At 37.9% G+C, this 15,518-nt stretch overlaps 2 protein-coding genes across 3 annotated transcripts; both read left to right on the forward strand.

Moving 5' to 3' along the window:
- Positions 1-100: 100 nt before the first annotated feature.
- LOC143415111 (uncharacterized) lies at positions 101-8,725 on the forward strand. The gene is made up of 8 exons (XM_076880520.1): positions 101-205; positions 1,225-1,309; positions 3,949-4,063; positions 4,398-4,586; positions 4,671-4,758; positions 6,594-6,759; positions 7,727-7,806; positions 7,961-8,725. The coding sequence occupies exons 2-8, from the start codon at positions 1,228-1,230 to the stop codon at positions 8,261-8,263; spliced, it is 1,023 nt and encodes a 340-aa protein (XP_076736635.1). The 5' UTR covers positions 101-205; positions 1,225-1,227; the 3' UTR covers positions 8,264-8,725.
- Positions 8,726-11,366: 2,641 nt separating this feature from the next.
- On the forward strand, positions 11,367-15,334 carry LOC106676732 (myelin-oligodendrocyte glycoprotein). Of its 2 annotated transcripts, none has more exons than XM_076880523.1 (5): positions 11,367-11,617; positions 13,616-13,993; positions 14,084-14,176; positions 14,265-14,366; positions 14,445-15,334. In XM_076880523.1, the coding sequence occupies exons 1-5, from the start codon at positions 11,545-11,547 to the stop codon at positions 14,477-14,479; spliced, it is 681 nt and encodes a 226-aa protein (XP_076736638.1). In that variant the 5' UTR covers positions 11,367-11,544; the 3' UTR covers positions 14,480-15,334. The 2 variants fall into 2 exon arrangements, with proteins under 2 accessions (XP_076736638.1, XP_076736639.1); XM_076880524.1 differs by having other exon boundaries at positions 14,268-14,366.
- Positions 15,335-15,518: the final 184 nt, after the last annotated feature.

The following is a 15,518-nucleotide window of genomic DNA, read 5'->3' on the forward strand; positions in this document are numbered from 1 at the left end:
GACAGGGAGAGAGAGAGACGTTAGAACACGTAGTACAACCAAAGGGGGGGGGGGCAACTGTAGGGATGCGCATGCGCACACAGATCGCGCGAGCCTTGAACTTTCTAACGGAAAGAAAACTTTCTCTCGGACGTTGCCAGTGGATAACAGTCTTCAGTACCTGCTGGTCTTTAAAGGATTCTGGATTCCTGGACTGTTGGAAAAGGTAAAACATTTTCATAAAACCTTTTTATTGTTTTGTTTTTGTTACTCGTCATTGTAGCTTGCTGTTAATGTTGTGCTAAGTAATGGTTAGATACGTTAGCCTTTGACGTTAACGCAGTTTAGTATCTGGTATAAAGAACTGTTTTCCTAACAAAACCACTGTTACAATTAAGTGAAGGTGCTCCCAATTAATTTGGCCTGGAAAAATATGTGGCTATATTGCGTGCTGCGTACATAAACTAATGTCAGCTAGACAGATATTAAAATTAATAATATGGTTAAAGTCACCAAAATGGCGCCTGAAGCCTGTTGTGTGAGCTCTGTGTCTGGTCTAGAAACTCAGAAATTCAGTAGCCTGTACTTTGAATTGTGGAGTAGCTGTATAAAATACAGCAATGCATAAGTGTTTTGAATAAACAGAAATGTGACACATGAGAAGTTGTCTTTGACTGTTACTGTATAACTTATTTTCAGAGTAGTTGACAAATTATGCTCCAGTCATTTGATGTTACCAAGATAATGTCCGTTTTTATTATAGTTAAATTTTTTTTATGTACATTTCATTTATCCAACATCATATATTAGGCAAAAAAGAGGTCATTATACTAACAAGACCAGATAATCGAAAGCATAAAATAATCAATATTTATCTGAAGAAGGCTTAAAAGTTAGAATAAACGGTGGTATAGTGGTTAGCGCTGCTGCCTCACAGCTAGAAAGACTCTGTTCAATTCCCGGGGTCAACCGGGTGCCTTTTTGTGTGGAGTTTGCATGTTCTCCCTGTTTCTGTGTGGGTTTCCACCCACAATCCAAACATACATATCTGAATGACGACCCTGCCATGGACTGGCAACCTGTCCAGGGTCTACCCCGCCTAAAAAAAACAGCTGGGATAGGCTCCAGCACCCCTCCGATCCTTATGATGATAAAGCGGCTTGGAAAATGAATGAATAAAAAATAAATAAGTTTTTGATGTCACAGAATAAAACAATGTAATGGCATTTTGTTTTGTTTTAACAGATCATGGCTCAGCAGTGGACTGTTGGAGAAGTATCTCTTTGGCTTGGGGAAAATGAAGTGGCAGATTATCAACAGGTCTTTGTAGGTGAGCATTTCTATGGATGTGCCATATCAGTGTCCACAGTGCTCCACAAGAAAACCAACATATGAAAAACTGCTGAAACATCAACAGATATACCATGAAAGTGAATGTGGATTCTTCATTGTCTGCAGACTAGAAGACTGTCCCAGAAAGTTTTTGTCTGTGAAATCTTTGAAAAATCACACAAGGAAGAAACATAAATATCAGAAACAAGGATTAGAGTCTGCCCCAGACTGTGACCCTGTCATCCAGGAAACTGTTGAATTTCCCCAATCATCTGAACGAACTCTGAGTGAACTTGTAGAGAACTTTACAGAGACTGTGAGAAAACAACTGGCATTGTTTTCCTTGAATCTTCAAGAGAAAAGTATTGTAAATAGAAAAGTTCAAACATTTGTTCTTATTGAAGTAGAGTCACTTTTCAAGTATTTTATTGAAAACTATAGGGAGATATTTTCTAAATGTTTGCAGACTCTTAATTTTGATATATCAAGTTTCCATTATATTGATGACAATAGTTTGGTAGAACATTGCTTCAGTGCAGTCAGCAACACATATCAACTATTGAACCTGTTGAATGTATCCTGGGGATAGATCCTTTTACTGGGAAACAGGACACTTTTCAGTATATGCCACTTCTAAAAGTCTTAGAATTAATATGTAATGATCCTAACATTTTAAGACAAATTTTTAGGCCAGAATCCCGTGCTCCTGAAACCTTAACAGATTTTAGTGATGGGAAAATTTACAAAGAAAGTGATTTTTTTAACACAGACAACCCACATTTGAGAATTCAGTTGTACAGTGATGAATTTGAAGTTGCTAATCCATTAGGATCAAAGAAACGTCTACATAAAGTGTCTGCATTTTATTTTACTTTGGGAAATATTCCACCAAAAGACAGATCTGTTTTAAGACATATTCATCTGTTGATACTTGTCAAACATAGATTGGTGAAAACATATGGATTTGAGAAAATATTAGAACCATTAATTTGTGACCTACAGGTTTTGCAAGAACGTGGATTACGATTAAAATTTGAAGACAGACAGTACTGCATCAAAGGTGGTCTGGCCACAATATCTGCAGACAACCTAACCTCTCACACACTTGCAGGTTTTAGCTGCTCATTCAGTAATGGTAGAATATGCAGGTTTTGTATGTGTCATTACAAGGACCTGTCTAGGATCATTAGTGAGGGAGATTGTGTTCTTAGAACAAAGACTGTTCATGCATACCATCTGCAATGTGTTGAAGATGACCCCCACTGTAGGTCAGTGTATGGTGTAACTGGCCCATGTGCCTTCAACAAGCTGTCATATTTTGATACCACAAATGCATTCCCACCTGATGTAATACATGATTTTCTTGAGGGGGTCATTCCTCTTGTTTTGAAGTCTGTTGTAAAAGCCTTGCACGAGGACAAAACCGTTACTATCCAAGAGGTGAATGACAGCATAAGGACTTTTAGTTTTGGACAGAATGACTGCACCTCCAAACCTGCTCTAATATCTGAGAAGGTAGCACTGGATGGAAATATCTCTGGAACTGCTGTTGAGAAATGGACATTATTTAGGACTCTGCCTTTCGTCATAGGCTCCAGGATTGAAAAGGGTAACAAGTTTTGGCAGCTTTATCTTTTGGTTCGAGAAATAGGAGAGATTATTCTTGCTCCAACCATCAGCACTGACTGGATTAGTAATCTACATGAACTGATCACTTACTTTTTGACAGATTTCATCAATCTGTTTCCTGGTGTGTTTACACCCAAGCTGCATTTTCTGCTACATTATCCTCAGCTCATCCTTGATTATGGGTCACTCCGCTCTCATTGGTGCATGAGGTTTGAAGCCAGACATCAATATTTCAAGACAGTAGCAAGAATCACCAATAACTATATTAATATTTGTCAGACTTTGGCAAAGAGGAATCAGCTTCGTCAATGCTGGGAGTGGCAGCCTGAACGGATCATCAGGAGCGATCATACACAAGCAGCAGTTAATAACTTATCACTTCAAGAACTTCCAGTGAACTTGCAGATTTGTTTGCAAAACTTGGAGACAGCCGTTACTGTGGATGAGAAACTCTGGACAAGTAAATGCATCATTTTAAACTCTGTAAAATATGCAGTTGGAGATTTCTTCATTTTGGAACTTGTGCATGCAGAGCAAATTCCACTGTTTGTGAAAATAGTCCTGATTGTGTATATCAGGGCCAACTGGTTTCTTGTTGGAAGACTTTTCACAACACTGGAGTTTATAAGACACCTTCAATCATACCACATCAGAGAGACTGATGATCTGTTGATATTCAAGCCTGGGGATGAGGTAGACTTTCATGCTTTGGACGCATACAGATGTGATGGTCAAGACTTCATTACACTGATCCACCGACCTTTTAAGGCAGTCCATACCAAAGTTAGGTAAGATACATCCTAAACCATGACTTTTTAGTTAGGAGTTGTCAACCACTGTTAAAATGATTTTAACCACTTTTTGGCTATTCCACAGGTCTGTCATCATCTATAGTCACTAATGAACTCATAGCTGTTTTTTTAGTAATGTTTTATAATATTTTTATTCTTTATCTTCGACATGCTCATTTCTGTTTTGATCGTGTCTTATTGTTTTTCTGTGCCACAGACAATGAAATCGATGGATCGACACTTCTGCAGATGACTGAAAGAATGAGTGAGCGTCTTTTTCCAAAAGTGAAAGACCAAGTGAAATTTTTGTCTGCTGTAGAGAAGCTGAAAGAGTGAGTCTTAAGTTGACTGGTTGATTCACTGAATTGTACATTCATACAATCCAGTGTTTCCCCTCCCCTAGGTTTATGGTGTTGGAGGGTGGGGGGCAAGGGGTTGACGCAAGCCCTGTTCTGTTTCTCCAGCGTTGATGTGCATCACACACCCATTTACTTTCAAATTGAAATGTCACAGCCACTCTTACTCTCTGTTATGATTCTGTTTCTGTAGTTCAGCAGCTGTTATTGTACGTTTTAAATATGCGGATATTCCTGATGCAGGACACAAGGACACGTATATTCATGTCTTGTGACAAACTCTAAACATACTTCTTACTTCTTCTTGCAGTGGAAGGCAACACAAAGAAAAGCATACTGTGTCAGCACTCCAACCTATGTTTAACTGCAAAGTGCAGTTTCCTCCAGCTGTGCTCACTGCGTTGACCAATAAAGATGCAGCACTAAAGTCACCCACCAAGAACAGACTCAAAAACATGCTTATTCAAGCACTGTTTGACCACTTGAGTAATGAGACAATGTAAGTCTATATATAATTAAGATTTGATCCATTTAAAATACAGTATGTACATCAGAATTTAAGTTCATCATTCAAAATTTGCAGGTATCCCTCTCATGTGCAGTATGTAGACCTTCTGAGGACTGTCCTTCTGAGTTTTCCTTTTTTGAAGGAGAGTTATGGCTCTGGATATGTAAGTATTCCTGAAAAGCAAACATTGATACAATTGTCCAACAAATTGTCTTTGAATTGCCCAATTATTGGCTAATGAGTGTAACATGCTAACATTTTCATTGCTACATATTCAGAGGTTATCTGTTCCCTTGTGGCCACTACAATACAAGTATTAGTATTGTGATTTTTGAGGCAGATGTCGTGCAGTATGGTCAAACAATAAATAAAATATCAATTGCTCTTTTAAATTAATTGTTTCATTTCTCTGTGAATTCTCAAGTGAATGGTGTGAAATTCAGCATTATATTAGCTCTGTTTGCCTTTGTATCAGGATAGTGTAGTTTTTGTATTTAAAAAATTTAATTTGAAAATAGGGCAGGGATAGCTCAGTAGGTAGTGTGGTTATCCCATGATCGGAAGGTCGGGGGTTTGAATCAACTGAACGGCTACCCTGAGGTACCCTTGAGCAAGGTACCGTCCCTACACACTGCTCCCCAGGCGCCTGATTAGTGGCTGCCCACTGCTTCACTGAGTGAATGGGTTAAATGCAAAGAGAGAAATTTCCCTGTGGGGATCAATAAAGTATACATTATTATTAAAAGGTAGAGGTATTAACATATAGACTGAAAGATCATGACGAGTATGCTTGTAGGACATATTGCCATTAATACTTTATCTACCTTTTATAGTGTATTTAGCCAATCTAAAGTGCTCCAAACCTTTATATCATGTGTTCGATCAACTCCTAAGAGTTAAAGAAGAGATCTGTAAATAGGAACTAATTAGGTTATGACATGATTACAGCAAACCTACCAGCTTTATGTCACTCAAAGTTTTCTGGTAAATGTCTTGCATAAAGGGAGGACCTAGTTGCACCTATTTATGAATAATTAGTTACATTTTTATCATTTGTAGGATGCTCTGCATGAGTCTCTCAGGAACAAGTTTAAAAAGGAAAGAAGACCACTAGTAGACGTAGAGGAAATTGAAAAAAGGAGACAGAAATACTCAGTTCCAAATTCAGGAAGAAAAAGATCATCAGATATCCAGCCCTGTATCCTTTTGAAAAAGTTAAATATGCTCAATGTTTGTTTGCCATTTTAAATTGTACATAAAAGTTAAAAGTATTGTTTATTTGTTTTTTCTCTCAATATTTGCTAAACTTTTTAATAACCAGGATATCAATCCTCTTGACGATGGGGAGGATGAAAGGAGCACCGACCAACATGTATCAGTGATTAAGCAAGAGTGCCAAAAAACTAGGCCAAATGTGGATGTCATTCAAACGCACCTCAGGAAAATACAGAAGTACAGAACACACTACATTCTTCAGCATACTACTGAAGAGGTTCTACAAGAATTCCCATGTCTCACTATCCCTGTTGTGGTGAGTGTTTTATCAAAAACTGCAGCAAAAAACAACAATAACAATAGTGCACAGCAAAAACACGAATATGTACTGATGTGCTGCACATTTATACAGACTTCTAATAATCATGTACCTACAGGACAGGCAAAGTGACTGACTCAGCAGATTTCATGAGTAATAAAAGTACACTAACAGAACACTAACAGAAATTGCCACATTGACTATGTCTTTCTCTTTGGTTTTATTTTCATGCTACAGGATAATTTTGGACTAATCTGATGCCAATGATAGTTTTTTGGGAAGAATAGTCTAAACATCCCTTTTGCACAGCAATGTGTACTTGAGAATTAAAGTAAACAAATGCAAAATTATAATTTCTTCTCTAATGATAATTGATGTGTGAAATAATGATTGTTCTGGTTTGCTATATAATGGTATATATTATGGTACAAAGCTAATATGTATATGTTTATCCTTTATTTTAGCTTCTTGAAGAGGCTTCCATGTTACTTAAAACTGATGTGGACAAAAAAGTAATCCGAGGATTCAGTAAGTTGGCAGCGAAGCTTGTGTCAATAGCCCCAAACAGCAACCTTAAAAGCCTCTGCTTAAAATCTGTTGATGAGAGCCAGACAGACACTGAAAGAAAAGGTGAGGGCACTTGGCAATAATGAGCAAAAACATTTTTAACTCCTATCTCAGATACCACTTTTTAAGGTTTCACATACAGCACATTAGTAAACACAGTGTCCCTTACAACAGCGGTCCCCAACCCCCGGGCCTCGGACTGGTACCGGTCCGTGAGTCGTTTGGTACCGGGCCGCGAGAGTTGAGGCTCAGGTGTGAAATGTATAGTTTTTCAGGGTTTTTATCGGTTTTCAGCGTTATTTTGTTATTGTTTTTATCGTTTACTCGGTTTTCCTGGGTCTTTTCACGTGTGTTATGAATAAATTTTCTTTTTTTCGGTACCGGTACTAGTTTTATTTTGTTGTATTTATCCGCGACACCTTAAAGGCCAGTCCATGAAAATATTGTCAGGCATAAACCGGTCCGTGGCGCAAAAAAGGTTGGGGACCGCTGCTTTACAATATCCACAGACTGACATTTCTCCTGTCTCGTCTCTGCAATGATGTACTTTAAGATTTAACTGATATACCCTCGATGCTATATGTAGCATCGTTACATATGTAGAGTCGTTACTATACAGTTCCACCAGTTCTTTGAAGGAGAGTAGGTGTGGATTTCATCAAAAAAACGATTAATTACACCATTATTCGAATAAGTCAAGGAAATACTCTATGAAGATTTTCAGTCATTCACACAATGTTTATCCCAAAAAATGTTCAGTGGCAGCTAGACTTGCTTTGCAAGTTCTTTAGGACTCAAATTATTTAAAGCTAGCAACTTACAGAACTGAACAACATTCTGGGGGTTTTGTATAAATGCTTAACATTTACACTGAATTACACTGAAAAGTTAATTAGGTATACATTTACTGCACTAATGCTTATGTTCTGCAAGACATTCAACTCCTGATAAAGGCACTCATATGGCCTTTACACCTTTGTATTAACAAAATTGGCCAGAAAATACTTACATATTTCTCTTTATTTTTCAGGTCAGATGGTAAACACAGCTGTTCTTCTCCTGCCATCTATTTTCAAAGAAAATGCCTCTCATCTCTTCGTCATAAATAAGGTAAATTTATATATTTTTTGGTATGGTGAGAGGGGGGGGGGGGTCTTGAACAAATCCAGTATTTTACAGGAGTTTTATACTTTCATTGGGACAGCTGTTGTTTATACTTATTTAAACTATACTCCTCATTTCAAGAATTTAATTTCTGTTTCAGGATCCACACAGCCCGATACCTACAATCGTACTCAGCAGCAGTGACGGCAAGCCCTTGAGTGATTCAACTGAGGTCAATGTCCAGATGGATGGACAAAAAAGGATTCTGGACAGTGGGGAAATGGACATTTCATTGGCGATGGGTATTGTCTTCTCCCTGTACCATGTCTACAATGTTGCCTATCCAAGTGAACTAAAAAAGACATTTTGCTTTTTGGAGGCATTTGTTCTCAACTTGGGAACTCTGACTACACCTGTACCAGTAGCTGTGCAAAGAGTGGCAAATGCATTAAATATCTCATAGATTGCCAGCATAGTGCAGGTGAGAGACTGAAATTATCCCAGTGTGGACTAACAAAGGACCATGAGTCTCACATTAAACTTAACTTACATAACTTAAGGCTGCAGTTCATTGATAATTTAAATAAAAAGATTGTTCTTGAAATAGTTTTACTGAAAATGCAAACATGCTGATGAAAATGTGTTGTTTAATTGTCTGTTATGAAAGTATTGCTATTTCTAATGTAAAAATTGTTGTTTTATCTATAGTATAATATTTATATGTATTTATAGTAAAGATATTTAATTATTACTGTTTAAATGACTTATATGCTATTATTAGTAGTGGTGTTGTGCTTAGCATTAAAATGTCTTTTTCTGTAATACAAAGTGCCAATAAACCATTAATATATGTCTATGTGCTTGTATTTATTTTACCCTACTCAAATTCAATTTATGATACATTTTATTTTGAAAGATTTAAAATGGTTCTTTAAAGAACCACTCAAAAAAGGTTCTTTAAAATGGTTCTTTTAAAGAACCATTTGAAGGATCTTTTTAAAAATGGTTCTTTGAAGAACCATTTCTTTCAGTGGTTCATTGAAGAACCTTTAAAGGTGCCCCAAAGAACCATTTCTTGATGGTTCTTTGGGGCACCTTTGAAGGTTCTTCAATGAACCACTGAAAGAAATGGTTCTTCAAAGAACTTTTGTTTGAAAGGTTCTTTGTGGCACCAAAAAAGGTTCTTCTATGGCATCAGTCTAAAGAACCACTTTTAATTCCAGTTGGCACCTTTATTTTTCTGAGTGTAGATTGAAAAAGGAAAAGCAGTATTCAGCAGTCGCCTCCTTGTTCTGACACACACAACTAAACTATTGACTACACTACACACTAACTACACAAGATTTGCGCTAAACGTCGCAAATCTCTCACATCTCAACCAGGGGCGGAGCGTGGGGGTGGCTTACGGGGCTTAAGCCCGGGTTGTTTTGTCAGAAGCCCGGGGTATTTTGGAGTGCAATTTTTTCATAGTTAGATGCCTGGCTGACAACTGTATAAAACAAAAAGTACACACAATATTCGAAGCACATAGTGCACACTGTGGGAATTTACGACTGTGCGTGAATCCCCCCCTGATATTGGTATGATCCGAGCTCAGGCACTAAGCGACTGAGCGAGGGGGTGGGGCAGCTGCTGCCCGTCAGTGCGCTGTTGGAGAGACGGAGCCAGCCATACTAAGGAGAGCTTAAGTTTGACCAGGTACCAAAGCAAATCATTCGTACCGTACAAATAATGTAAATATGACGGTGCATCACGAAAGATTGATATCAAACTGATCACTTGACCAATATTATTTTACTTGCTCTTCAAGTGAATCAACAAATGGCGAAATGAAAAGCCGAACAAATGCTATTTTTTTTTTAGAGATTCTTAGCTTACGTGTGTTTATTTCATATTTTCAGTTCTTACCCTCCCCGACTAAATCGGTTTCAGTTATGTACTGAAATATAAGAATGGACATTAGAGGGTTCTTTCAAAGAAAAACTCAGGTAAATGTTATTTTATATATTATGCTTTGTATGTTGTTCAGTATATTTCTATGCAAAACAAGAGGGATTTCAGTACACAGCAGGATATTCACATTTGTAACCAGATATTTACACTTTAGGGAGAAAACATAAAACATTTTTACTGTACAACATCAATTTAGAGTAAACTTTTGTTTTAGATAAATATTGAAATATCTTTTGAATTAGTTAAATGTCAGAATAAAGAGAAACAGAGCTGTCTATTTTTTATCACTTTCATCAAATTTAGGAGTACATGTACACTAAGTTTATTGTTAATTAATAAGAAAACTCCAGACGATTCCATTCTGAGCTGAAGAAGCTTCTGATAGGTTAGTAGAGTCCATGTGAGTAAACAGGTGGCACAGCTGTGGATGCATATAAGGCAAAACACAGAGCCTGTTTCTGTGACATGGGAAAATCAAGAGATGTCAACCAAAACACCAGGAAAAGAATTGTGGAGCTCCATAAGTGTGGCTCAATTTTGAATACAATTTGGTGCCATTTACAATTAAGAAATACAGATAGTTTCTCTCTTTACTCTTAAAGTTAACAAATATGTTTTTTATATTTATCAATCTAAAAAAATAAACATTTAGTCTGACTTGATGTTACAATTAAAAAGTGTTTGTGTTTTTATCTGAAGAGTTTGTAAATATCTGTATATTTGATGATTGTCAGCACAAAGAGGGAGAGAGGAACAGAGAGGGAGAGAGAGGAACAGAGAGGGAGAGGAGAATGAGGACAGAACAGAGATGAACAAGAGCAGGTGAGACACACATGTTAGTCAAATGTTTGTTTACCAAAAGTATCACCGTATCACAGGTACTCATGTATCTCATACCTAGTGTTTCTTTTTAGGTTTGTTATTTTTCAAATTCTATATTTATTAAGTTATGCAGGCTTGTTTGCACAACAAGGCTAAATAATTATATAAACCTTTCTCAATCTAAATATTGTACTTTGGTAAAATTAAAAAATAAATGTAGTGCAGGTCTATGATGATTTTTAGTGCTACTATCATCTAGTTCTGATTCTGGTTCTGTCTTGGTTAAGTCCCAAGTAGTCCTGATTTTGAACTGTTGTAGTCCTGTTTTAATTCAGGATCAGTTCTGGGTCTGGTTGAATTGGGGTTTAGTCCTCGTGTCTTGATACAGCCCTGATTTTGTTCTGCCTTGCTGCTTAATTAAAAAACTAGTTTAAGGTGTTCTGCACATGTGATATATATTTTTCCCTATATGAAGTCATTCTTTTTTGAACAAAACTCAAAACAGAGCCTATTAATCTTTCAGTCATTTCCCCCCCCCAAGGGAAAAAAAAATCCCACATGCATACTATCCTTTTGGGCTAAGCCCCGGGTGTTTCAAATGTCTGGCTCCGCCTCTGATCTCAACCATCGCATTATTGGCTGGACTAGGATAAGGTGGCATCGTTCTAAGCAGCCAGTCACTTACTGACTAGCACTGCAAAACAAAATTGTTAAAGTTTTAATATTAATTTCAATTCAGGTTAGATTTTTTTTTTTTTGCGCAACGCAGATTTTCTGTGCGCAGAGACCGTGCCAGCAGCAGTGAGCAATTGCGCACGCGCGCAGCTTAGAGGGAACATTGCTCGTTACCGTATCTGGATATTTGAAGACTAACAGGTCATTCATACATACATCCAGTGAGATCGAGGCAGGAGCACAGACAACCTCAGGTTTGATTAATTAATCCACGGACTCCGTGTTCTGTGCACCATGTCTGTCTTCTATTGTGGACTGTGGACTTCTATTCTGTGCTCGGCTTTCAGCGTGTGGACTCTGGCTGGAGGTAAACGTTACTGTCAGCTCACAGCTGTGTGTTCTTCTTCTCCGTGTCGCTGTGAGTGATGACAGTTATCAGTGAGTTACTTTGACACGGAAAGAAGTTTCAACGAGATGATTTAAGCAGGCTCTCCTTTGCGATGAGCGGCTTTACCCCGTTTAAGCGCTCACAGAGGATTAATTATAACGGACAACACTGAACAGGCTGAAAGTGTGAGTGTGAACGTGGTGTCTCTGTTAATACTGCAGGGCCGCGCGTGATTAAAGTGTAATAGAAGACACGTGCTATACTTTGCTGTTTGGCACCAACATCTGACAGGTGTGGAGATCTCCCGGTAAACGTTAAAACCGTCCGCTGAAAAAAAAGAGAGACTTAGAAGCCGCATCTGGCCGTATCCATCCATCCACCCATCCCATATCTATGGAAGCCCGTTACCACCACTAAGGAAAAAAAGGATCTATAACTCGAGTTATTTTCTCGAAATGTTGAGAAAAGTAACTCGAAATTTCGATTTTAGATACTTGATTTTTGGGTTGTTTTTGTTTGTTTGTTTGATTTTTTTTTTATTGCAAACGGGCTTCAATACGTATCCGTCCCATGAGTCAGTCAGTGAGTCACGGAGAATTGTTGTAAAGTATTTCATCAGTTAATCAGCTCAGAATTGATGTGACTGAACAAAAGGACGTTGTGACATTTAATAATAACAACTCATTTGTTTTAAATGATTAGATGACATTTGGACTTTCCAAATATAAGCAGCTCTGGTGATTTTGGTGACTTTGTTGTTTATCTGCCATGTAGATCATGTTTGAATAACCACCAATAATCAGTTATTGCCTGATATACGCAGACATCCATTTGTGTTAATCGGTTAGGCTTCTACCCTGCTGTGCTACACATCCTCCACAAAGACAGGTTATGAGTTAAATGTGAAAACAGCTCTGTTTTTTACTTTTAAACGCTCTCTGCTTCTTGCTGTTTCTTCATCTCGTCTTGTAACTCTTAGTACCCCAAAGACTGAAGAAATGGAAGAAGACAAAGGTGATTCTGTTTAAACTGGAGCTGAAACAAACAAAAAACCTTTGCCTTTCCTTGTCATGTCTAACGGTTGACATGTCTCTGGCCTGGGAGGGTTATCATGAGCATTTGATTAACAAATTAATGAAATTAAAGCCGCAGTGTTGAACAGTTTTGAAGAAGGAAATCCAACTTTTTTCATGTGTTAAACCAGTTTTGTTACTTGTGGCTTCCTTCAAAAACTTGATGGATGCTTTTGTTTTTGAAGAGGTGATAAAGAATAGAAGTTCAACGAAATTGACAGAACTCAGAAACTCGACCTGTTTATTTGCATGGTTAATCCCTAAAGGGCCGTCTCTCTAAAGAGGACTCACTAAAACTAAGAAATACTCATTGGTTATGTCTGAAATCTCTCAAACGTATAGTGAGTGTTATGGGCCAGAGAAATTTACTTTCTTGAAGTCTTTCGAAGATAGAAATGGCAGAACCTGACTTTATTGACCTTGTATTCCAGTTTCTTCACGTATAAAAGCTGACAGAGTCCCACATATTGAACCTTCAGTGGTGTTGTGACCTATGATGATGTGTAATGTCACTGTCACCCTGTGATCATATGGGTCCTTATGGACACATGAGCTGAGGTTTATACACAACCTCAGCCCATGTGAACTCTGAACTGAGGTTTACCAGGTCCCAGGCTCCTTAATTCCACTGACTCAGCATCACTTATTAGAACTAAACAAGGCTTTAGGGTGAAACAAATCTCCCATGAGTTCTCTGTTGGTTTTGGAAACATTGAGGAGGACTTGTTTCATTCAATAATTTAGTCCCAGAAACACCTCTGCAGTAACACCACAAAGACTCATGGGCCTGTTCATGATGTTCAGGTCTTCAGTGTGTAACTTTATAGAGTTATACACTGACGATCTGAGGATCTGTGGAAGTTCTGCAGGAGTTCAGGAGAATTAATTTTCCATCTGTTTCCAGGTGAGGTTCTGGTGATCGGTTCAAATCTTCCAATCATCGCTGCTCCGGGTGATGATGTCATCCTGCCGTGTCACCTGGAGCCCACGTTCGATGTCCAGGGTCTGACGGTGGAGTGGTCCAAACCCGACCTGAAGCCCGACCCGTCGGACCGGCTGAGCCGAGTGGAGTACGTTCACCTGTACAGGGACAGGCAGGAGGTCCCCGACATGAAGATGGCCTCGTACTTCAGGAGGACGGAGCTGTTCATGGACGACATGAAACACGGGAACATTTCACTGAAGATCCTGAACGTGTCGGAGGAAGACAACGGCAGATACAGATGTTTCATCCCCAAGCTGCAGAGCAGAGTGAAAGCTGCTGTTGTTGAACTTGTAGTCGGTGAGAAGATTTGTTTTGGCGATGTTTGTGGTTCCAAACTCAAATTTTTATTAACAATTTATGACTCTTATGTTTTTTTGTGTCTTTTAGACCCAAACTACGGGAAAATCTCATTGACAGAGACACCACTGCATCCCAGAAACGTCCAAACTCCAGATCCTGAGGACACGACTCAGAGAAACAGTGAGAAAAAAAATCCAGATTTATCTCTGCATCATTTCTGTTTTGGTGACGTTTTTGGTCCATTTGTGGTGACCTTTTTTCACCTCAGCAGGTCGGTCCAGGGTCGCTGTGCTGATCTCCATCATCATCACTGTTTCTTTACTTGTAGTCGCTGCACTTGCTGCTTATTTCTCTCGCCATCACACAAAAGGTACATCAGAAACAAACACAAACATTTTTTTGCTTCTTGTGCCGTCAGACTGACTCATTATTAAACTTCTTTTAATAGAAGCATTCGGGGGACCAGGGGATCCAAAGTCATAACAATTACTAGTGCTTTGCACAAAGGATTGTTGGTGTTAATGGAGTGGAGAGCGTTGGTTTATCTTTTCTGGATCCTGACAATTTGGTTGGGGATTCAAACAAGCAGCCACAGGAAGACACTTCAGTCCAGCAGCACTGAGATCATCACAAGGTCACTTTTACAAAAGTGTTTAACAACTATCAGATAAAACACAGAGTGAATGCTACACAGTATCTACACAGTAAATAAATGAAAGACGTTACATGTACGTTATTATTATCATAAATAGAATGAGAGCACGAAGCTCTGCTGAGGAAAGTATTTACTTAAAAAAAAAAAGTTTTCTATTTTGTATGTGTTCGTTTTGTTTTCTTTGTTTGTTTGTACTTTATGAAGTTTGCAAAGCAGTAAATATGTGATAATAATCTGACAGATGTTTACTTTGATTGCACAAACATTATGTAGGAGTCATGGATGAATAACAGGTATTTATTTGTAAATAACTGACTATATAAAACTTGAGCTGATTATTTAATTTTACACTATAGTATATTTCTGACTAACTGGGCAGCTTACCATCTTTCTCTGGGGTCAACTTAAAAAAGCTTTTATTTGGTATAGAAATTCACAGTTAACCTCGCTGATGTGAAGCATGCACTTGACCATAGATGGAGAGATGGTGTCTTTGATTTTTAAATGTTTGTCTTGACATTTGTTCTACTTATTTTTTATGAACTTTAGTGTGTTTCTTTTATTTGTCTTTAATGTTTAAAATCACCTTCTTCCTGCTCTTTGTAAACTTTGTTTTTAAAGTGTGTTATAAATAAATTATTCCGTGCCTCATATATATTTATTTATTTATTTATTTATCATTTCTGTGTGTTGTTTCCTGTTTGCATTTTATGAAGTTTTCAAACTGTTTGATTAGATGAAAGTTTGTATTTTTGTGAATTATTTTGTGTTTCACAGATATTAAAATGCTCTACAGAGTTTTATTATTCTTAGCTCAGTCTGATGCAGTCATCTCTTACTGCTTTACACACATACACACACTCTTAC

Source organism: Maylandia zebra, linkage group LG3 (genome assembly GCF_041146795.1).
Source record: "Maylandia zebra isolate NMK-2024a linkage group LG3, Mzebra_GT3a, whole genome shotgun sequence".
NCBI lineage: Eukaryota > Metazoa > Chordata > Actinopteri > Cichliformes > Cichlidae > Maylandia > Maylandia zebra.

Bases quoted from the DNA above. Each gene is read 5' to 3' on its own strand.
- LOC143415111 (XM_076880520.1), top strand. From the start codon at position 1,228: ATGGCTCAGCAGTGGACTGTTGGAGAAGTATCTCTTTGGCTTGGGGAA. The intron at 1,310-3,948 runs GTGAGCATTTCT...TCTGTGCCACAG, and splicing joins TTATCAACAGGTCTTTGTAG to ACAATGAAATCGATGGATCG. The intron at 6,760-7,726 runs GTGAGGGCACTT...TTTATTTTTCAG, and splicing joins GACAGACACTGAAAGAAAAG to GTCAGATGGTAAACACAGCT.
- LOC106676732 (XM_076880523.1), top strand. From the start codon at position 11,545: ATGTCTGTCTTCTATTGTGGACTGTGGACTTCTATTCTGTGCTCGGCT. The intron at 13,994-14,083 runs GTGAGAAGATTT...TGTGTCTTTTAG, and splicing joins TGTTGTTGAACTTGTAGTCG to ACCCAAACTACGGGAAAATC. The intron at 14,177-14,264 runs GTGAGAAAAAAA...TTTTCACCTCAG, and splicing joins GGACACGACTCAGAGAAACA to CAGGTCGGTCCAGGGTCGCT.